Source organism: Grampus griseus (genome assembly GCF_964374135.1).
Source record: "Grampus griseus genome assembly, chromosome: 18".
In the NCBI taxonomy this organism is placed as follows: Eukaryota; Metazoa; Chordata; class Mammalia; order Artiodactyla; family Delphinidae; genus Grampus; species Grampus griseus.
In genome coordinates this window covers 3,926,339-3,950,565 of record NC_139012.1, presented here as the reverse complement: position 1 = coordinate 3,950,565, position 24,227 = coordinate 3,926,339, and the positions used below count along the sequence as shown (strand labels likewise).

Genomic DNA, 24,227 nt, shown 5'->3' with positions numbered 1-24,227 from the left:
TTTTTATATTTAATGTAGAATTACATATTCATATAATTCTATATAATATACATTCTATTAAACAAAATTTGACCACAGAATTTTCACTTACCTTATTTTATTGAATATTTGAGTATCTCACATATGTAAGTTTTTAAATTTTTCATTCTACATTATCCAGTGTTTAAAATATTTTCTAACCAGTGCCATATTTGAACACCAATGCTCTATAACTCAAAATTTGTTAGAGTATTTTTTTAATAATTCTATAGTAATTTGCTATTTCTCAGATTTTAAGAAACTTTTCTGTTATCCAAGAGGAAATCACAAAGGCTGAAAAGTGGTTAACTCAAACCAGTCTTTTTAAAATTTTGACTTCCTATTTATTTCAACATGGTCGTAATATATGAAATATATACATATGTGTGTGTGTATATATACATATATATTTCTGGCATGTTGTATCAGTGCATCTATGCCTTGAATCAATACTTGTAAATATCAGAATCTGCTCAATCACTTGCCCGTGGAGAGAGGAACAATAGACTTTTCTTTGCTAGTTTGTACCATGTGATTTCACAGAGGATGGTTTCTTAATAGCATTGCTCAATTTTCACTTATTTACTGATATGACTTTGGATTACAGGGTTACATTTATCCGTGGCATGCTAGATCTGAATTTTCACATTTCATTTTCCGTTGTGGCCACAGTTGCTAAGCTTCTCTGTCCTGTTAGCAGTTCTAAAGCTGTGACAAATCTGCCTGTTTTAACAGCCCATTGCATTTTGGACCACAAGAAACAAATTAATTTTTATATTGGTGTTAATTGTTTTAGAAGGAAAATAATTTATTTGACTAGAACACTGAATGATGCTTCTTTTGGGGTAAAATGATTACCTATGTTCCTGACTAACCACCTCAGGTTTTCCTCTTTTTTATTGAAAATTTTGGGAGGAAATGCTTTGATACTTCACATGTCTTAGAACCATTTAATAAACCTTACTATAAAGGGTATCTATAATACATGTCAAAAAATGACTAATAAATAACTGAAGGACAAAATGTTATTTAATTGTTTTATTTTTCTTAAGGGGTGACAGGGAATGGTGAATTGCTGAATTATTGGTATTACGTATTACCAGGAGATCTTTTAAGATATTTTCACTCCCTGAAATCAGAACGTGTAGGAGGAGATATTAGCAAATCAATAGTCATTTACTAAGTGAGGCTCAGTAATTTTAATACTATCATCGTTTCACTTCAGTACCAGTGGAATGATTACTTGAAATTGCAGTGAATGTTTTCTTCATCCTTGGCCTTTTGTGTTTGAACATCTGATGTTAGTAATTTCTCTGCCTGTTGGCTGGAGTGTGTCATGCTCTGTGTTTAATGGGCAGAGTGGGACTAGATCATTATAATGGGTGCTGCAGGCGACTGACTGCTGGAACCTAGCAATTCTGCCCTAAATGAAATAGCAAATGATGTTTCAAAAACACATATTGCTCACGTTGTGTCAGGTGGCCAAGTTGATAGATCAAAATTAAATTGTTCCAAAACTTCACTCATTCATTGCTTAGACTGTTTCCGGGTTAAATCCTAGTATAAAATTTTTTATATTGTTTAGTTCTAAATTACCCTTTCCATCACTTTGATTTGTTAAATATTAGAACACAGGGTACTCTGCTGTTTCAGAACGTTGTACTCCTCCCCAGAAAATAAGCTAAAACTGAATAGTTCATGGTAAGTCTGATTTTCCAATAGGAACTGTGGCAGAACACCTGGGCATCACTCAACTTTTTATGTAAATGAGGACATGCACGCTGTATTTAATCTTTTTTTCAGATGTTGGTCTTGCCTTCAACCTCTCTGAGAAAATTGAGGTCTTCGGGCTTGAATGCCTTCAACTTCCTACTAAAAACTCTTGATTTCTTCCCTATATATATTCACTGGCTTTCTTCCATCCTTAAAGAGGTGTTTGTTCTCCTTTTTAAGCTAACTCCTTCTACATCCTCTTTAGATTCTGCTACTGGCCCCTTCTCCAAAGATTTCTCCTTCATCATTTATTGAGTTTTCATTTTCGTAGTCATTCCTGTATCCTTTTCCTTTAAATTAATTCATGGTTATGTTCTAGTGATTTCTATTAGTTAAAAAAGAAGAAGAAAAAAGCCTGATCAAACTTCTGTCCTCGGATTGTCACCCTGTTGTCCTCTCATGTTCGTAGCCAAACTTCTCTGAAGGACAATATGCTTTTTCTGACCCCAATTTATGGCCCCTGTCGCCCCATCCAGACAATCTGGTCTCTCTTCACTCAGACCCCTCAAAATGGCCCTTTGCCGAGAATACTTTGACATTTTTGTGATGAGGTCAGTGGACACATTTCATGGTTTATCCTACTTAATGTATCTCACTAGGTCTAAAGCCAAGTTTGTCAAGAAAGGAAATGGGGCAAACGTCCAATTTTTTACCCAAGGTTATATTTTTGGGGCTAATCGGAGTAAGAATTTGAAGGAAGCTACTCTGGCTCCTAAGCCCTGTAAGTGACCATTGAACATTAAGAGGGTTTTTTTTTTTTCTTTTTTCCAGCTTTATTGAGGTGTAATTGATAAAACTGTATATATTTTACAACGTGATGATTTGGTATATTTTGTTAAATGATTACAACAATCAGGTAAATTAACACCTCCAACACCTCACAGAGTTAATATTAATTTTTTTTTTGTAGTGAGAATGCTTAAGATCTACTTTTTAAGCAAAATTCAGGTGTATAATACAATATTATGAACGGTAGTCACCATGCTGTACATTAGATCGCTGGAACTTACCCATCTTATAAGTCAAAGTTGGTACCCTTTCAGCAGCATCTCCCATCTTCCCCGCCCTCCAGCCCCTGGTAGCCACCATTCTACTTTCTGTTTCTATCAGTCCACCTTTTTTTGTTGTTGTTGTTCTTAAGTAGTGTTTTTTTAAACCTATTGCTACCTAAACTTTCCCATCACTAAAATCGACGGTAAAAATTCATCCTATCTATGGTGAAAATTCTTACTCCTTATTCACAGTGATTAACACCATAAAAGTAGATTTCAGAAAACAAGCAATAAAGTGTCATTCGAAAAACGCATGTGGAGGATTTCTGGTTTCAGCTCAGACATGCTCAGACTGCTGTCCTTGCAATAAGGAAAAAGTTGAACCAATTGAAAATCAGTAACTTTTCTTGGACCCATCAGAGAGCTGAAGTTTCAGGGAAAATCCTATTAACCTCAAAACCCGGGAGACAGGTGAATCCAGCCAGTCAGAGCTAAGATTTGGGGCTGGATCAGAAGTCGCAGGAGGCATAATGTTTTTTCTTTTCCTGAAAAAAATTCCACACCAAGTTTTCCTATAAAAGGTCCCCACAAAACTATTTATCACATAGGATGATATCTATTTGTCAGTAGGGTGGACAAACTCTTACAAAGGGTAGACTTAATTTCATGAAGTAGTGATAAAGACAGGAATATTAAAATTCCTGTGGGAACTTTATAAGTGCAAATGTTACAGCCATTCTGAACCAGCAGAAACTGTAAAAGAGATTTCATTAGCCCACTGCTCAGTGACATTTAAGAGAGCGTATGCTGTTAAAGCTTGATCTGAGGTTGAGATTTCCATTTTATTTGGAAAAAAAATTGAATTTGTAGAGGAAAATAATTTTGTAAAGCAGTGTTCAATTTTGGGTTCTAAAATAAATATATCAGTCATTAAATTCATTAAAACACTAAATTACATCAGACAGTTAAATACATCGAAAAGGTTGATATAAGGGGTGTAAGAAATGGGACAGTACACCAATACTGTCAAATAAAACAAACAATAAAAGAGGCTTAGCAGCAATGATACGTAATCCTGCTTTTTTGGAAGGTTATATGTTTTGTATTAGTTAAATAGTCTTTCTCTTTGGAGTTATTTCTTTTCCAGAATGTCTTTATTGAATCATCCCTTAACCAAAACCATTAGGAGGCTTCTACAAGAGATCTACTCTTTGTAATATCTTTAACTCATATATATAGTCAAGGAAGCAAAATGGATTTTGAAGTAGATCTCAATAAAAAGCAGGATCCTGGAAATTCATTAGCTTCTTAAATTCTAAGACAATATAGAAACGATCAGTCTGCCACTGTAGCCTGCCTACGCTCTGAAATTACATTTCTGAAAATGAGTCCTCTTTGGGCCATCAGAACAAACCTATAAAGTGATAATTCACTGGGAGAGAATCAGGATCTCCATCAACTTGCACAAGGGTAATAAGAGTCACCTCCTTTTAAATTTAGCCACCTGAGTGGTTGCTACAAAATATATTCAAAAAAGAGAAACTGTATTTTGAGAGCTGCAGAGCTTATGTAGTTGATGAAGTCTGTGTATTGGTGTTACAGGCATCACGTCATCTTCTTGGACAGTAATTGTATTTATATTATAAATAATCTTAAGTGAAAATATCAACAAGGATTTCTTGTGAACGTCAATGTGTCCTGTTAGAACTGTGCTGTCACATCCTTCCCTGGTGTAGCATAAAGAAGAAGTAAGGAAAACATCTAAGAACTTCCTTAGGGAAGGAAACAAGTATTTACAAGCTGGACCTAGTCAATCAGAAAGAATAAATTCCTGATAGGTTATTGATGTAAATAGCTCTGGGCATCACTCAACTTTTTATGTAAAAAAGTTTTTATGTCTGATGGAAAGCGGCACTGACACACTGAACACTCTTTTTGAGTGTGGACAAAACTGCTAGTAAAGGCTTTGACCATGGTGGTCACAAACATAGGTATAAATATACCAAGAATTTTAAAGGCTTAAAGTGGAAGAAAGAATTAGAAGGAATGGTTCCTTGGTCTTAACGTAGGCGTAAAGCATCATGGCAACGATTTGAGCGTCAGGACCTCAAGTATAAGCCCTGACTAGTTCTCTCACTAGTTATGTGACTTCGGTAATTCCTTCATTACAAATAAACTCCAAAAACGTGGGAAATTTTTTCATGGTTCTGACCACAGTTCCTCCTGCAGTGGCAGTGGACTGTCACGTAAATTACTGACAAGTTATTTTTGAAGAACGCCTGGATTTTTCAATTCAGTATTGCTCAATTCTCTCTTTTAACTTTATTTTTGCCACTTTTCTCATGATTGTCGACATGTATTTCCTTAAGTTACTGAGTGAAGTAGCCCATGCTTAATGACACCTCAGGGTGTTCAGTATCAATACTGGATCAAAATGTAAAATGGTCCGTTCTGTTAAGACAGATGAAACGTGCAGGAATGTAATCAACCACAGCTGTGATTATGGCACAAAACTTAACACTAGATTCACAGTCCCTGGAAATGAAGTTTGTCTGGTTTCGAGCATGATTTTTGCTGCTCCCAGGGTTCTCTGATTGCATCTTTTACACAGTAGGAATTGTTTCTACAAGAATATGAAAGACCTGCATTTGCACATATCATACATGTTAACTTGACTTTTCATAACATACTGTTGTCACTAGTCAGCCTTTTCAGAAACTTCCACTGTTGATGATGAAGATTTTTCTTTTCTGACTAATGTCCGATAGAAGAAATACTTACTCTTTAAATACAAAAGCGTAAACTGAAAAATGTGTGCTTCATGGCATTTCTATAATTTTTACATAAAATTATTTGAAGAACAGAAAAATACATACATTTTGTACATCTAATAGCAACATGGGTTTATTAAGTTTGGGAAGTACAGACCACTATCTGTGCTCAAGGTCTAGGGAAAAGTTTCGTAGGTTTACCCTGTTTGATTATTTATGCTCCCATTTTTTGGTAAACTGTACTCCCTCTTTTCAAGTGTTTTTCATGATAAATAATATTTTTAGTCTATATTTTAATTAAGATAATTTAAAAAATCTAATAATTTACATTAATATTATAAAGCATTTAATTTGACTTCTGAATGTCTTTTTAGTAAGGTGTTTTCTTTTTCTGATTACATAAATAATGTTTGTTTTACAAGCATTGGAAAATACAGAAAAAAAAGAAGTCACTCATTAGCCCACTGGTCAGAGAAAAATCGGTGGTAACATTTTGATGATGTCCTAGGTGTGTATGTGTTGATGAGTTTTAAGTGAGAATCCGTGGCACGTGGCCAGATTGTCATGTGGAAATGATCTCCCTTTATGGGCAGGAGAGAAAGAATTGGAGGGCCCTAGTGGATCCTGTTAGCGATGTGAGGTTGTTATTGTAGCTTAGGTCAGAGGAGGTGGAAATTTCAGCTGGAGTGATGATGGCCATGAGCAATGGAACACATCTGGCAGATGGTCATAAAACAGACAGATAATATGATCCTGTTTTAGAGAAAATAATATATTCATATGATCACATATATATATGGGTATTTGTACTTATAACTGTATATAGATATACTGTAGGTATTTTTATAAAACCAATATCATCATATTTGTATTATTTTGCAACCCAATAAATATATGTGATGGTGTAATATGACAACTTGCAAGGGTATACTAAAATTTACATAGCCCTTTGCTTATTTATGCTTTAAATTACAATGAGAATATTAAAATAGGATGCCCTAACAGGTGCCTTAGAGATTCTTGGAAATTTCTGAAACAGTGATTACTATACATATAAGAATAAAATTAACTTCTAATATTAACTTCAAAGGTTCCTAGAAACTTGTAATTTAAAAAGTGAGTTCTACCTATTGGGAAAAAATTGTGTATTTTAACGTGGCCCATTAAATAAAAAGGATTTTAATGTGATTAGTGCCAAGACAGTTCTGAGAGAAATGTGTAACATTAAACCAGTATCAATTAAGTGCCTACTCACTTGCAACCACATTATATCTGTGATACATTCAGCATGAGAGCAGTGCTTTGAAATGTCAGTCTTTGTTTACAGAATATCCCATTCCTAATGCAGGAAAATAATTTATAATAGGAGTCTCCAACACATTACTGATGGTTGGAAGGTGTAAATAGGTCAGACATATCTGTCATCTAAGATGGTAACGTCACACTTGGGGTTGATTTCATGATAAAATTAAAGTGTGATTATTTCAGTATTCAACTTAGTGCTACTTTCATAGGCACTGCACCCTCAGAGCACACACAGGTGTTTAACACAAGGGAAATGCCACATCCCTGAGTCCTGCTAAAATAGCCAAGCTTCGATGGCTTGACCTTGCATTCAAATTGTATTTTTCTCAATTTTCATTCCCTGGAGGTTGCCGACCGGTGTCCCATGCACATTTGTCCTAGCTGTGTGTCCTCCAGGTAGAGCTTGTTTGTAAGTTTATATTTTCCCACCGATGACTTGTAGTGAACCACTTCTGTGGGAGACCCCTGTTATCAGGACCGCTTAGCTCTGAGGCTGTTTGGTTTTCCTAGTCCGTTCCGCTAAGGAGAAGAGGAGGGGATCAACTCATTCCCCTGTGTGCGAGCAAATGCAGAAACAGTGGTCTTTGCATTTCCATCATCAGAGCTCATTCCTTCATCCTGTGATTCCATTAGGGGAGCAGGTCCCCGCCATCTCACTCGCTGTCGGACGTGGGCGACTGCTCTTCTTTATTCAGTTCAGCACTTGTCCCAGGGAGCCGAGTGTGATCTCTGTTACTAGATAAAGCTGCACAAAATCAGAAACTTGTTCACATTTAAATTTAAAGAAACACTGAATCCTTAAACCACATTTGGAAAGTACTTTATTATGCCGCTGTAGTGTAAACTGCTCACTTATTTGGGGGCAACTCGGAAATATCAGACCAAGAACAGTGTATATTACTGAGTGATGCTTTAGTGTAATATCTTTGTCTCCATTTGTGATTCTCGACACCCTTATTTCTTTTTCAATATTTTATCTATTACCACAGCAAGATTTGGGTATTTTAATATTAATAGGATGTTAGGTCATTTATACTTCAGATATTTTATCATTTTCAAGGACGATATTATGAGATCCATATTTTTAAAATAAGTTAATTTAGAAATCTCCAGCCGGGACTTGCCAAATGAAAATCACTCTTTGACAGATTTTGTAGGCTATATTCTCTTAATGATTATAGTCTGTGGGAAAAAAATAGTAACATCTAAGCCTTCTGAAGATTTTTACTTTGAGAACTGTATAACTTGCAGATATTTTAACGGAATTTCAGAATTCTGTGTTAAAGTGTGAACAGTTAATTGCATTTATGTAGATGAGGCAGGAATTACTGTTTCATAAAATGCACACGTTATGCCCTTGTTTTTATTACTATTCTGTACTTTTGATATTTGTTTGGTAGGCACATGTTGCTATGTACTCTTTGTCAAATCACTGGCAAGTTAAGACCCAGGAGAAATGCAGCAATCTATATATATATTACCTGGAAACTGAGAAAATGAAGAAGGTTATATGAAAGAAATGATGTGGAAAAGTGTCATACGACTACGAAATGTATTTGAATTTAATTCAGTTTGACTGCCTTAGGAATTAGAATACACAAGGAAACTTAGTTTGGGAACAATTTGATAGACCAAAGTGCTTATTCCTCTTCCAGTAATAATAGAAGACTTTTAGTAAACACTTCGGGTTAAAACTTTAAAGACTGTAAGTCAGGTGGAAATGTATACATGAATAAACAATATATCTAGTAAAAGGTAAGATGATGGTTCTTTTTGGCCTGAGAAAGTAAATTTTTAAAAAAGCCAAGGCAAGATGGTGCCGGAGAAAACCCAGTTACCATTAGGGATTTTCTGTCAGCCAAGGAGAAGTGGAAGTGGAATAAATCTGTAAGTTAAATTTCTAAATATAACAGAGGCAAGAAAGACATTGATAGTCGTATTTATATGACCATAAGGTCGGTAGCAGCAATCAGATGACTTTGCTGGGAAAAAACGGCTGTAACAGCTGTGAGGTTGTCCAACATATAGTTCTCCTCTTGTGGGGCTGCTAGAAATACGTCCAACCTAACGTGCTCTTTTCCCTCCCTACAGCTGGTTTTCAGAATCAGCAACTATCAGTTCTAGGATTGCTTCCTTAATTCTGATACTCACCTGTCCTGCTGCCCCCGTTCAATGGCGACACAGTCATCTCCTGCTCCCATTCTTAAATACGTAAAACGGTAAATGAAAGGGGGTATCACAGAAAAGGGTTTCATGCATCTTCAGTCCAGGTGCATCCCAATGAGATCTTTCCGGATTGGGCCTGGTATTTCATTGTCTGGCTCAGCGGTGCCCAAAATATTAGGACAGGTTAGTCCCCATCTCAGCAGGACCCTTCCCAACATACAGAGGCTTCCCAGTGCTGTGATGGGTTTTGAAGTTCCAAGTAGAGTGTGCAAGGCTCCCCAAACACATTTGGCTGTGGACACCCCAGAAAAACATTCTTACAAGTGTAGTGAGCCGTAAAATGTAGATAAAAGCTGCTGAAACTTATCAGTGAAGCTGGGGACAGGCGAAAGAGCCCCTGCTTTGTGGGGAGTCCACTCTACCACAATCCAATGTCACCTTCTCTGTTACCAGAGATGAACATGTAGTGAGAATATATAAGGATAGAATGTTTGAGAGTTTCAATCTGAGGTTAGGGATAATTAATTGGAGAGTCACCAATAATGAGAAAATCTCAACAAAACATTTTAAGAGGCATCCACTTGCGTCTCATCCCAAAGTGAGGATGACACCTGATCATAATGATATTATTCCTTGAGTTTACAGAGCCAGTAAAGTTTCGGGGCTGGGGTTCACAGGGCTTTGTCTGTTTCCGTGTCTGTCCTTGTCTCTACCGTCTCTCTGGATCTACCGTCTTCTTTGTGCTGGTTGGCGCTGATGGGGATGATGTGGTGAATACTTACTCTTCAGGTCACCTGTAAACACCTTGAAGTTAGCTTCTTTGCCTTATACTTTTTATCTCACTTCTACATCCTCATCTGAGAACTGCAGACACTAAAATGCAAAAGGAGACCTCAAAAACATAGAATTATGGGCTTTTAGAGTTTGGCAGGGATCTTGTCCCATGATCTCATATAAAGAGCTACTTGAACTGTCCCTGGTATGGCAGTGGTCAGGGGCCGGGTTTGGAGAGGAACCCATCTCTTCACCTGGCAGAACACCATCGCTAGATCTGCTCTGCAGTGGTCTTTGAATCCTGAGGGATTTAATGTTTTCCCGTGACGGTCAAATTTACCTGCTTTTCATAGATCCTGTTCTCTGAATTAATATAAATTCCAATGACTGCTTTAGAAAAAGAGATCGGTCCTCAATAAGTTGTAAGGCACACATTTTCCTCTCAAACTCAGGATAATAATGGAAACACTGTTTTCAAATGATCTCTGGTTGACTTACTATGAGAATCAATTCCTTCCTTCCTTCCTTCCTTTAACATCTTCTTTATTTGAGGGTCTGCTATGGGCCAGGTGCTGGGCTTGCTCCTGAGAATAGTAGGGAAAGTACAAAATGAGATTAAACACGAATTCATTACTTAGTGTATAATTATTAATACGTTTACATAAATATTTTTATGCATGTCATGCATCAAATCTTAGCTTTCAGTGAGTCCTGTGAGGAGCTAGTAAAGGGCACTCTGGAAACTCAAGTATGGAGTGTCTGATCTGGTCTAAGGCCTGGGCAGCAGTGGGGTAGACAGAAGGGGCATCTAATTGGAGGCACTGCCTTTGGGAGAACATTTCGTAAATCCCAGGTCAGGGATTGCGGGTTGAGGGTGGGAGCCATGAGGACAAAGGAAATAGTGGTGATATATTTTGAATTGAAATCAATAGTAATGTTGATTTTTCAAAGGTAGGCATTAAAGAAGGGGAGGGAATTTTAGAATGAACCCAAGCTTTCTGATTTGGGGAAATTGGGAGGGAGGGTGCAATTACAAAGAAAGCAAACACCAGCGGAAAAATCTTTCTACATAAGGACCATGCATGCCTTTTTGAATATATGAAGCTCAGGACCCACGGAAAGCATCCACCTGGAGGAATCTAGGAGGCAGTTGGTTCTGGAACTCAGGAGAGAGAGAAAAGTCTTATCTGCATGCACAGGGTAACAGAAGCCCTTGAGTAAATCAGATCAACCCATGAAAATGTGAAGTCCGAAAAAAAGAACATTTGAAAAAGGGTCCAAAGAAAGCTAATTAAAAGATTCCGAGAGAAACAGGAGGCTGCAAGGAAGACTGAGAAAGGGAAGCCAGATTTAGAAGGCAAACCAGAAGCTTGCACTGTCGTGAAAGTCAAGGGGAAAAATGCCTTGAGAGCTTCCCTATGGCGTTGGGGGGACTGTACTAATTACAGGGGAAGCTAGTCATTCAAACATGGAGAAGCAAACCTAAGAAATTTGCAAACTGCATCCCTAGATCAAATGTAAAAACATATTAAACCTTACGTGGTTTCCCTTGTGTACATACCTAAATATTACAGTGTGGAACATGAAAACTGTAATAGAATATTCTAGACTAAAGAAAGAAAAAGAGAGGTGCTGACATCATAAGGCACTGGAGATAAACACCACGCACGAAGGCCAGCAGCACAAAATTAAGGGACAGAAAGTATGAAAGGCCTGTATTTTCAGCTTATTGGTAAACAGACCCGAAAAAAGCTATATGTTCTCAGAGCAGGTATGAAGTGTTCAGATTAGTGAAACAGACTTTTTAAAAAGCAGAGTAAACATCAGACTGGTATTGGAGAATGATTCTGTAAAGGATGAATGAGGTGGGAGGGTCCTGGCTCTTTCATATAAGGTCTTAGTCAATAAGTATTTACTAAGTTTTGTGTGGTCCCCAAAAAACCTCCTATAGGAAGAAATGAGAGGCCTAGTAGGAAACGTGATATTTGCATGGGCCTTGAGAACTTACCCGAACCATACCGGGCTCTTTACTAACCCTAGAACCCGTGATTTCTTTTCTTAGCTTCTTTCTCAGAAATGCAGATTCAACAGGCTTGCTTACGAAATTGTATCTTTTAATTGGATGGCTGACCTTTATATTCAGGCCATGAATTGATTCAAATGTTACGTGCGCCAGGTCACTGGATAATTGTTAATTTGTCTCAAGTTTTACTCCTCACCTTGGAATTTAGTAGATTTGAAACTTGCCAGGGCCCCAAGAGAATGCTCATGTGTTTTCATCTTGTTTCATAGTTTTGTTCATTGTTTAGTTTGAAACACAGTTTTCTCAACATAAATATCACACGTTTATTGTAGAAAATTGAAGGACACCCACAGATGTATAGAGATTTAGTATCACTGACAATTCCATCACATAGAATATATTTTGATGTATTTTTAAATCAGTCTCTCTCCCCTCTCCCTCTTCCCTACACGTGTGTGTGTGGGATCTTCCCGGACCAGGGCACGAACCCGTGTCCCCTGCATCGGCAGGCGGACTCTCAACCATTGTGCCACCAGGGGAGCGCTCATCACATATTTTTATGCAGGCCATTCAATTTTTTTTTCACTTTAGATTTTTACCTGTCATGCGTACCCATGTTTTTAAAAGCCAGATAGTTTTACAAGGCTTGTTGGAAGCTCTGTAAAACTCAGCCGTTCCCTTCAGCTCTACCCTTCGAATTTTTCTTCCCAAATACAACCACCTTCAACTCTTTTAGATGGTTCCTCTGACTTTTATATGTATTTCGTGTTAAATAACTATGTTAATATTGCTACACCTTGATTTTTCATATTCAGTCTAGAAGACAGGGATTCAGCTATTGTGTGACACTCCCAGCCCCCGCTGGATACACCCATTCTGCCCATGTGCCCGTCTTCCCCTTTTCATCACAGCAAACTTCTGTCAGGTTAGTATTAGAGGTTTCTTTAGCGTTGTAAATGCCATTCACACCCCAGTCCCTTGGAATTCTACAATTACCTTTTCTTTCTTACAGGTTTTCTTTTCTTGGCGTGGTTTGTTACTTAGCATGGCAGCCATGCTACACATAAATATTTATGTGCTCCCAAAGTAATAATTACTGACCTCAGGATGTTTGCAGAGGGGGCTGTAAAATGTGTTCCAGTATAATTTCAGCTGTTGTAAAATTTTAAATGCTTGTAACACAGGTTTTTAATTTTTTATTACCATAAAAAGTTGCAGTCATTAAAATCTCAAAGCACACTTTCATCATAATTAGCGCTGAATGCATAGTTCCTTAATGAACAAATGGATTCCCCAGCGGTATCACCTCCTATGTTATCTGCCCCAAAATCTAGAATCCAAAGGAAAATGACGTGCTCCTAGTTTTCTGTCGCTGCTTAAACAATGGAAACCGGTGGGAAAGTCTCTGCTTGGGACCAGAGATGCATGAAATTTCTGCTTCGGTTCACTAAGTTTTCATGATCTCAGGCAGGTAGCAGCTCAGCAGTCCTCTGGTTGGTCTGATTCAGGTAACAGGAGGGACAGGAAGGCCTGTGCCCAGACAATGAGTCCTTCCTTCTCAGCCCTGTTCACTGGTGGCTGTCAGGGCTAGTTCACTCTCTTACAGGTTTCTGCTGGTACACGCCGTACCTGACAGCATCCCTCTGATTGCTGCAGGGATTTCAACTCTGATGTCTCAGCTGAGGTTTGGGGAAAGAGATTGCGATTCAAAGGCTTGGGGTAGCCAGGTTTAAGTGTTTCTTCACCAGTTCCTTTTGGTGGCTTGAATATTCAGAATAAAATAGCATTCTTGCCAACTGTCTATTTCAAGAATAATAAAGAGTATACAATGAAGCAGAGTAGAGAGGGCAGGTACTACACAGAAACGTGAGCATTTGTCATTTCTGACAGCATCTGCTTGTCCTTTTGGGTGATTATCTACCAACCTTTTTCTTCATGATTTTAGGTTTCAATTTTGGGGGACTCTTTGGGTTTGCTTGTCTTTTTTTTTTTTTTTTACTTCAAACAGAAAGTCACAAAAATTATCATCATCCTCATCAGTTCACTCAGTCCCATGTAATTAATTTTTTTTCATCTTGATCTTTTGTTAGCACTTTTATGAATTCATCAGTTTTCCATTAGAGTTCTGAAAATGCTTATTCATGCAGTTCAGCAGTATAGTCAGTTACCAGAAACCCGTACTTGTCAGTCTCTTTTCCATGAATTCCTTGAAGAGCCCGTGAGCCACAACTACTGAGCCCACAAGCCACAACTACTGAGCCTGCACGCCACAGCTACTGAAGCCCACGCACCTAGAGCCCGTGCTCCGCAACAAGAGAAGCCACTACAGTGAGAAGCCGACGCACTGCAACAAAGAGTAGCCCCTGCTTGCCACAACTAGAGAAAGCCCGTGCGCAGCAACGAAGACCCAACACAGCCAAAAATAAATTCAAAAAAAAAAAAAAAAGTAAGCGGGGTGCAAGAGAGAAATCCAACCAAACCAAACCTGCCATCTTTAATATTTCAAAGAGCTCTGGGCTGTACGGTCCTATGTCTTCGCAATTTTTTCATTCTGTCCCATTTTCCGGATTTTAATTCTTAAACCTAGCTAAAAACTGTGCTTGCCGAGAAGGATGGGTGATCTAATGGTTGTCTTTGCAAATAATATATATAATAAGATATTCTTCCTCTTCCAATTAATTATTAGGGTAGCTACCATTTGTGGAGTGCCTGGCCCTGGGCTGGGTACCGCATAGGCTTATACTGAAGATAATTCTCCTACACATTATAGACTAAGAGTTGGCTCCACTTTGCAAACTGAAGGACAGAACTGGGTGGTTTGCCCTTGGTCGCAAAACCAGTGAGCCGAAACCCGGCACTCAGAGCCAGCCTTCCCTGAGGCCAAGCCAGATTCCCCCCATTTCTCCCGTTTTCCACCACCTCTAACCCACACCTCCCCATCCTTTGTGTTCCTGTGTTGCAGCTCCCTGTGTTCTAACGTTCCATTTTGTAATAGTTTCACCAAACTTTTTACCTTAATTAATGCAAAATAGTGGACAATACAGACGTACAAATTTACAGACTTCTTCTGTGTAAGAAACCCCATTTAGGTTTCTTGTTTTTATCTAAATATTTCCCTTTCTTTTGAGTGTGCATTGCTTGTAGGATAGAAAGTTTTCTTATTTAATATGAGACTCCATGAATAGTTCAGCAGTGAATATTATGGCATTTCCCAAACACAGGGTATTTTTGATCAAATGAATTGGAAAAATGTGGGGACAATTTTTAACTGGTTTCTTGGAGGTGATAAGCTAAATGTACCCCCAAATTTTATAGGGTATGGATTATAGTACAAAGTATTTTACAATATAGTTTGCAGTCAAATTTAAATCAAACAATTTATGTAATGTGTCAGATGATTATATTTGCGAAAAACATAATGAAAATCAAATTAAGTTGTATTAGCCTTTTATGGTTTATTATGCCTGAATATGTAACTATGCCAATAGATTGGTTTTTACAATTTTTGCTCTTTCCTCCGTAGAGTTTGTGCTAAAATATTATAAGCACTTTAAAATATTAACAAAAATACAGTCCCAATTTTTAAATAGCCGAAGCACTTGAATAGATTATTTAGAAAAGGGATACAGTAGCCATGAACGTGTTAAGCAATAGCTTTTCTTAGAATTAAAACTGTGAATTTTAAAAAGTTACAATTTTACAATATATACCTATATCACATCATCACGTTGTACATCTTAAAATTACACAGTGTTCTATGCCAATTATATCTTAATAAAGCTGGAAAAAAAGAAAATAAATTCAAATAATGGAGCTCAAATTTTAAACAAGATTTTGAGAGCTTGTATTCTTCTGTGTTTGACATTCTATATTTTATTCTTTTCCAAGGGTCTGCAAACTAGGTAGGCCCCATGAGACAAATCCGGCCCACTCTCTGTTTTGATGGCCTGTAAGCTAACATTTCCATTTTTAAATGGTGGAAAATATCAAGAGAAGAAGAGGGACTTCCCTAAGAGTCCAGTGAGTAAGACTCCACGCTTCCACTGCAGGGGGCACTGGCTCGCTCCCTGGTCAGGGAACTAAGATCCCACATGCCGCGCAGTGTGGCCAAAAAATAAAATAAAGTTTATTTTAAAAAAAAGAAGAATATTTTGTGATCTGTGAAAATTATGTGAAATTCAAATTTCAGTGTCCAAAATGAAACTTTGATAAGAACAAAAAACAAAATGAAAGTTCTAACATTTCAAATTGTCAGTGATAAAATAAAAATAAAAAAATATATAAATAGAAAAAATATATATAAATACATAATTTAACAGTTTTAATAATTCATTCATTTATTTACTAATAATTGTTTTCTGAGCACATAGAGCCTTTATTAGATCCCGGAGATATAGAAATATCAAAGTATTTTCTCTCATGGAGCTTGAAACCTAGTGTGGGATATTGTCAATAAGTACGTATGTGTGTGCTTAAGACATTGGATCATAATCATCACTGTGAGAAAATTAGAACAGAGTAAGGTGATGTGAAGTGATGAAGTATTGGGGGATGGGGACCTTTAAACAGCGATTCGATGAAGAAGCTATAAAGGAACAGCCATCTCAAGATGCCCAAGGGAGAAAGCGTTCCAGGCAGCTGGACCAGCAGGTGAAGTCAGTGGGAGCCGGGCATTACGTGAGGGACAGGAAGGAGGCCTGTATGGCTGGAGGGCAGTGAGCCAGAGGCCGGTGGAAATAATGGGTTGGAGGGACGATGGGGTCCAGACGACGTGGCACTTGGAAGATGGAGGGAGATTAGAGACACTCTCTGGTCTCACAATACAATTCCCAGTGTCTTAAAACAAAAGCTTACAGGATGCCAATAGCATGTTCTCTGTCCTAAAATAATTGCGTGTGTGTTATATATTAGTTTGGGATAACCTTTACCTTAGCACAGGAGTACAAAAATTTCCTATTCAAAGAAGAGAAACTCCTGGGATAAACAAGAATATAAAAAAGAATGTATAACTGAGTCACTTTGCTGTACAGCAGAAGTTAACACAACATTGTAAATCAACTCTACTTCAATTAAAAAAAGAAGAGAAACTCTCTGCAACTCAAAAGCACCAAATACCCACTCACATTTTTCTATTTTCCCTATCATGTTTGATGCCAGCATTTTTATATTTAAATGGAATATTTTGTGGCAGGGTGTTTGCAGACTGTAAATATTGTATTCCTCATCAGCGATTCTCCCAAACTTTGACCTTTCCAATGCTCCAGTATTTCCAATAGTTTTAGCATCCCCTGGTGACTCTCATCTGAATTATTACTCTAATGAATGCTAAATTCTAACCTTATCATTCCTGCTACATGTACCAGTTGGTGTTCTATCACAAGGAAGAGCTTTCTTCTCCCCTGTAGTCAGGGATTCATTTTGTTACTGATATCAGTATGAACCCATGGGTTCTCAGCTGCAACTTGACAGTCTAAAAACATCACTCAACCAAGTGATCAAAGTTACCTTCATCACCACCGGGATCAAGGAACATCAAGAGTCTTCTGGCACCTTTTTTTTTTTTTTCCCCAAGCTGCCTATATCGTTTATTTAAAAAACAAAAACTCTTCAAAGACCACATACCACTGGATCAGACACCCTAACCTCCTGAGGTAACAATATTCATGGGAAAGCTAGGATTCAAATACAGGTTGTGGTCCAAAGTCAATATACTTTCTACTACATGCTCTTCTCACCTTTACATCATAGTTACACCACTTGCCCTGATCCTGGTGTGCAAATTTTTCCCATGGTTGTCACTCATTCCAGGACGAGGGAGAAAGCCCTCTCCATCTTCATCTTCCAGTCAGATCACCAATGTAATGTCCCTTAAATCTTACTAAGAATAAAACCTCATTTATACTAATTATAGGGAAGAATTGACTAACAGGAGTAAAATCCAACTTCCAGAAGCAGATTATGTATAACTTACAGTAACATAGTCTGTTAGGAACCCTTTGGAAGAAAAAGGCACTGTTCCCTTTTTGTAAAAATGCTTTAGTCTTACGTGGCAGAAACGACTTTGCAAATGTGATTAAGGATTTTGAGGTGGGAGAGAGATCTGGGTGGGCCTTAAATGAAAAGTCACCATGGGAAGAACACAATATCCCCTCTGTGGTTGCCTGCCAAAAATCTCATCGGAAGGACCTATGAGAGAAGGTCTTAAAGAAGAAGACAGAAGAACTGTTTCAAGTGGAAGAAGGCTAAAGAGAAAGGAAAAGAAAATGCCCCAGGTAACCCCTCATTCTGTCCTGAGCCACGGGGTGATAGCGATCAAGGATGTCATTGAAAAAATTAATGAAACTTGGATGTGGACTGTGCTTTATATAATGGAATTTAGTGATGCCAGACTTTCTGATTTTGATAACTCTTACGCAAAAGAATATCCTTGTTTTCATGATGTACATACTAAAATATTTAGGGGTAAAGGGACCTGGTGCCTGTGACTCACTTTTACAAGATTCAGGAAAAATAAGAGAAACAGAGAAAGCAAAAATAGGGGAAAAGTGTAAATAATTGGTGAAGTTGGGTAAAGGGTTTCCTAGCGTTGCCATTATGCAGTTCTGCAAACTGGGTGGTTTCAAGCAACTTGTTGTCTCACAGTTCTGTAGGCCAGAGGTCCAAAGTCGAGGTGTTGGCAGGGTCGTGCTCCCTCTGAAACTTATGGGAAAGCATCCTTCTGTGTCTCTTTGAGCTCTTGGTGGTCTCAGGTACTCAATGGCTTGTGGCAGTGTCACTGCAATCTCTGCCTCGATCCTCACATGGCTGTCTCATCCTCTGTGTCTTGTCCCCAATAACCCTCTTTCTGTAAGGACACCTGTCATTTACTTTATTCCAAAATGACTGCATCTTAGCTATTCTCATCAACAGTGGTCCTATTTCCAAATAAGTTCACATTCACAGGTACCAGGGGTTAGGGCTTCAACATTGCTTTTTGGGGGGGTGTAATTCAACCCATAACAGATATGTAGGACTTCTTTGTACTATTCTTGCAACTTGGAGTAAACTTGAAGTTATATCAAAATAAAAAGTTACTAAAATTATTTGCATATAAAAAGTGGTATTTGTGTGTATAGTGTTAGGTAGTGTTCTAATTTCATTCTTTTACATGTAGCTGTCCAGTTTTCCCAGCACCACTTATTGTAGAGGCTGTCTTTTCTCCATTGTATATTCTTGCCTCTTTTGTCATAAATTAGGTGACCATATGTGCATGGGCCTATCTCTGGGCTTTCTGTCTTGTACCATTGATCTATATTTCTGTTTTTGTGTCAGTACCATACTGTCTTGATTACTGTAGCTTTGTAGTATAATTTGAAGTCAGGGAGCCTGATTCCTCCAGTTCCATTTTTCTTTCTCAAGATTGCTTTGGCTGTTCAGGGTCTTTGGTGTTTCCATGCGAACTGTAAAATTTTTTTTCTAATTCTGTGAAAGATGCCATCGGTAGTTTGATAGGGATTATATTGTGAGAGTAGCAGCGACATATATACACAACCAAATGTAAAATAGTTAGCTAGTGGGAAGTAGGCGCATAGCACAGGGAGATCAGCTCGGTGCTTTGTGATGACCTAGAGGGGTGGGATAGGGAGGGTGGGAGGGAGGCTCAAGAGGGAGGGGATATGGGGACATATGTATGCATATGGCTGATTTACTTTGTTGTACAACAGAAACTAACACAGTATTGTGAAGCAATTACACTCCAATAAAGTTTTATATTAAAAAAGTGGTATTTGCTTATTAAAAGTCCACCAGGTACCTGTCATTAAAATTTCAGTTTTAATGTGCTGGGGAATTATTACTAAATGAAACAATTGGCAAGTTTATTCATTGACATTAAATTGCTATGTAAACTAATAAAATATTTATTTACAGGAAATGTGCATTTATTTGTTCATATGTCATCTGACATGCAGTAAATAAGATTCCTACTTGAGAAGAATGAGGCATTTGAGTTCTATTTCCAATACTCCAGGCACAGAGTGTAGGACAAATTGGAGATGGGGTGGCCTTCCAGCTTGCATAATGAGAAAGGAAATGTATTCAGGGCTCCCAGTAGGAACTGTGCAGGCCTCAACTGCAAAAGCATTTGAGGAGTTTGCTTTTGCATAATATAACATTTACTTCCCTGATGAAACCAATCACGACGTGATTTATTTTCTTGAAGCCACAACTGAAGGACGTGCCTTAGTGTTAGCTCCAGAGGGACCCATTAACAACACATTACCTTCTGAGTTAGTCAGACTAAGAGTAATAATCAGCCATGAATCTTATCAATGGGGTTTTTGTATATGTATGTACAATTTCAGAATTCTGAGTCAAGAAATACAGCTTTTTCAGGGGATCATGTAGATACATGTTTTGTGGCACGTGAATCAGCTCTTCTAGGGACATCTACTAAGACCAGATAGTTGAGTGGTGGGGGTAGAGCCACTGCAGCTGGGGTGTCTCACCCTTGTCCAGTGGCAAGGAAAGAAAGAAAGGGAGGGAAGGAGGGGGGGAGGGAGGGGGGAGGGGAGGGAGGGGAGGGGGAGGGGGAGGGAGTGGGAGGGAGTGGGGAGGGGAGGGAGGGGAGGGAGGGAGGGACTGATGGAAAGGGGAAAGAGGGAGAAAAAGTCTCCCACAATTGTCATCCATCTAGAAAGAGTGAAGGCAGGAAACTTAAGTATGCATAGAGTGATTTTGTAATTTCATGTATATACTCTTAAAAATGAATGTCAGAAAATTTAGTTAAAAATAATTATCACGAAAAACATAATTCTTTGCCTCAATTTTTAGTAATTAGTTTAAGTTCAACGTTTGCTTATTTTTCAGTTTGTTTCAGTCAATTGTTTTTAGGGCCTAATAGGTCCCAGGCACCCTTGGGCATGCAAAGAGGAATGAGATGTGATCTGTGATTAGGGAAGTTCCCGACCCCCCCAGGAAGGTCTCTACAGGAAATAACACCTGGTCATTCAGCAGCACAGACCAGTGGGGGATTAATGGGTTGAAATTTCAGTGAATGAACCCAACTAAAATATTCAGCACTGCATTTCAGTTTCACACTCTCTTTGAAAGAGCCTCATTACTCCTGAAAGACTAGAAAATATTCTCCCCCAGTGCCCCCTCTCCCTGGGCATCCGTTGCTCGCCTGTTTATTTTTGCTGTTATTGATAATATGTGACTCAATTATATTCACTGTCATCTGCTGCCCAGATGTTTGATATAGATAAGATTCTCTCTGAAACGTCTATGCCTTGGCAAAAAAGAGTAACCTGATTATCTCCCACCTCTTAGTGTTGAAATCAGCAAGGATGCCCTGTAGTTCTGTGTCTTAATTGATTCTTGAACCAGTGAAGCTGGGTAAATATGCAAAACGTTATTGTCCTGGCTGGAGACGAAAGGAAAGGAGTCATCAGCAAAGTCTACTTAAGACTATCGCCTCAAGTAACTTCTTTTCAAACTCTGAATAACTGAAACGAAATGAAATGCACTAGGAAGATAATCTGAAATCTTTAGGACCTTATAATGACGTTTGCCTTAGGTAAGGGAAATCTGAAATATCGAACTTGACCTGTTCAAATAAAGAAGTATCTTCATGTGGTTCTAGAAAATATAATGTGGTTCACTCTGGATGGTAAGGTGAGCGCTACAACTTACGTGGAGGGAATATGCTACCACTTTGACCTTCTTAATTTTCTTTTTACTATATTACAGCAGTCTTTTGGAAAACCTGTGCAGACTTGCTAAGGCATAGGAAAGCAGTATATAGATACACACATACACACACACACACACACACACACACACACGCACACACACACACGGCAAAACCCCACATTTTAATATATAAAGCTATTAATGTGATGTTCCTTTTTATGTAAAGTTATGAATTTGGATATTATATGAACCATATTAACTGTATCCACATTGCAATACAGACTCCTATTCAGGAAGAAGATAGGGTGAAACTTTCATTTGTTTGGCCTGAGTTTAGTGACAGGTTATTGGGAGGAGGCATACGGGAAATCTTGCCTGATAAATTTTATGGAGCTCATTAAAGAATGTAGAGCAAGGGTGACAATTGATGTGACTACATTTTTAAGAATGAAAGCGCGTCTATCATTGTATTTAGGCTGGGATGCGCAAAGAGTCAAGCGGTGGGCTCAGAGGTGCTTGAGGGAGAGCCCTTTGAAGCTAAAAGGTGTGTGATAGTCGTATGTAATACGTTCCATCCATTAATGTCTACAGATTATGCTTTTTGTTGGAAAACAGTTTTTGGAAAGAGGAAAACCAACCAGAAGCCATTAGCTCAGCCTTTATTAAAACGACTCGTGTGAGAACAGCTCTCAAATGAGTTTCTGTGGAAAGCAAGGAACTTGAAGATTTAACAGGATAGTTTGGGGAAGACCAAAGTTCATACAGGAGTTCTCCGTTCAGACTCTGAAGGCAGGGCCACTTCTGTTGCGTTAGGACAACCAGGCATGTCTAGGGCAGCCAGCATAGAGGCGTGCCCAGTTTAGCAGCCAGGGATTGGGTACTCTGGGTTTGGCAAGGGGTGTAGGGAGGAGTGTACTGGCGGCTAGGGTCTTGCCTGTCAAGGGTCAGTTGAACCTTTTTGGACCATGAGAGTTTCTCACAAAGTATGTAATATAATTTGTCTTAAAAAATAATTCCAATTTGCTATGTGATCCTGCCGGCTGTATCTAATGTAAACTTTTCTGGGTCTGTTTCCTCAATAAGACAGAAATGAAAGTTTGGATCTGCCTTCTATGTTAACGGTATATATAATGTTAAATTTGTTCGGTTTCACTTACAGGCTGGAGCTAATGTCCTTCTCCAGGACGTCAATGGAAATATCCCACTGGACTATGCCACGGAAGGGACAGAATCGAGCTCCATCCTGTTGACCTACCTGGATGAAAATGGTAGGCAGATGCTTTGGAAAAACCATAGAAAGATAGAAGAAGAGGTAGGGCGGTAGAATTTAAGTGTATATATTTTAGGTGTGCTTACATGATTTCAGACGGACGTCGTTTCCCTCGATTGTGTGAAATGAGGTCTTGTTCTGTGCAGCGTTTCATAGTTGGTTTAGTCAATGCAGTTTTGCAAGCTGGCAGAAATCTGGAGACCAACCGTGCAGGGACATTTTAACAGGCATCCAAAGTCCATAATTAGCCGGACTGGGTTTGTAATTATAATCTGTTCTCCACTGGGAGGGGAAGGGAAGGGAAGCAGCACAACTGAATTTTAAGTTAATGAGCGTAAGGTCATGTGAAGTGTATTCTCTTAGGAGCATCCTGCCTCCGAAGAATCCCACTCAGGTGAGTGAGGACCAAAGTCAAGGGCAGTTTGCACAGCATCCCAACATCCACTCCTGGGGACACATGAAAACTCAACCCTTGTCAGAAGAGAGCCCCACGGTCATGGTGCCGGCTGAAACTATGAGGCTGGGCCCCCAAATGTGTTCGCTGACAAAGAACGTTTAATTGCACAGCCTGAGGGTATAATTTCACGAGTGAGTTCAGCCTTGGCGAAGTGTGAGGCGTTTGGAATCCTGAGCCCCATATGGCGTTAAACTAAGGGAGTATGCCCCGTCGTTTATTTTTCTTTCTTTCAGCTCTTCAGGTGTAAAGAACACCAAAGAAATTCCAGTTCCTTCAAGTATGATCTTTTGTCAGAGAAAAAGGTCAACCGATTTAAGAGGCATGTCGTGCCTGAGACCCTGTCCTTCTTGCCGCTAAGAAAAGCCTGCACGTCTGCCTCTTTGCTCTCTGTGCTCTGTACCTGCTCCAGATCACTTGTCTCCAAAGGTTTATTCTCAGGAGGGCTTAGAACAATAATAATTAGTGCTTAGCAGCCATGGATTCTTAAAAAAAACTTGTCTCATTAATTCTGAAAGCAAGGTAAGCGATGTCATCTTCACTGGAGAAACTGTGAGCTGTGCCGTGGTTCTGAGGGTCACCAAGTCGTGGCCCCGGGTGACAGGCCGTGGGGTAGAGTCACTCCCTGGTACCCACTCCTACAGGAGGGACGTAGTGCTTTCTCGCATCTCGTCAGCTGTGACTTGTTGTTCCACTGCTGGGAAGGTTATCATTTGGATCTTTGCAAAACTTAACTTGGAGTGCGCGATTCTGAATCTGAGTGAGGAACGCGGCTGTCTTATTTATCTGGGCCAGTTCTGTGGGATCGTTTCCTGTTCTCATTGTTCTGAATTTGTAATGGCTACAGTCATGTATCTTTCCCTTTGGAAACTAAAATTAAGTATCTTTCTTTGCAAAAGAATGAACTTCTTCACATTTCCAACTCATGGGGGCATTTTGTTTGCTAGGAACGCTGAGTGTTTGCAAGAGCAGTGTTACTATTCCATATAAAGAAAAATAAGTGTATTCC

At 38.8% G+C, this 24,227-nt stretch overlaps 1 protein-coding gene across 1 annotated transcript in view; it reads left to right on the top strand.

Moving 5' to 3' along the window:
* The window catches only part of MYO16 (myosin XVI), a 424,969-nt gene that overhangs the window by 82,049 nt on the left and 318,693 nt on the right, over positions 1 to 24,227 (top strand). Inside the window, exon 5 of the mRNA XM_082675412.1 lies at positions 22,654 to 22,762. Within this exon, the coding sequence (XP_082531538.1) occupies positions 22,654 to 22,762 (109 nt within the window). The remainder of the gene's footprint in view (positions 1 to 22,653; positions 22,763 to 24,227) is intronic.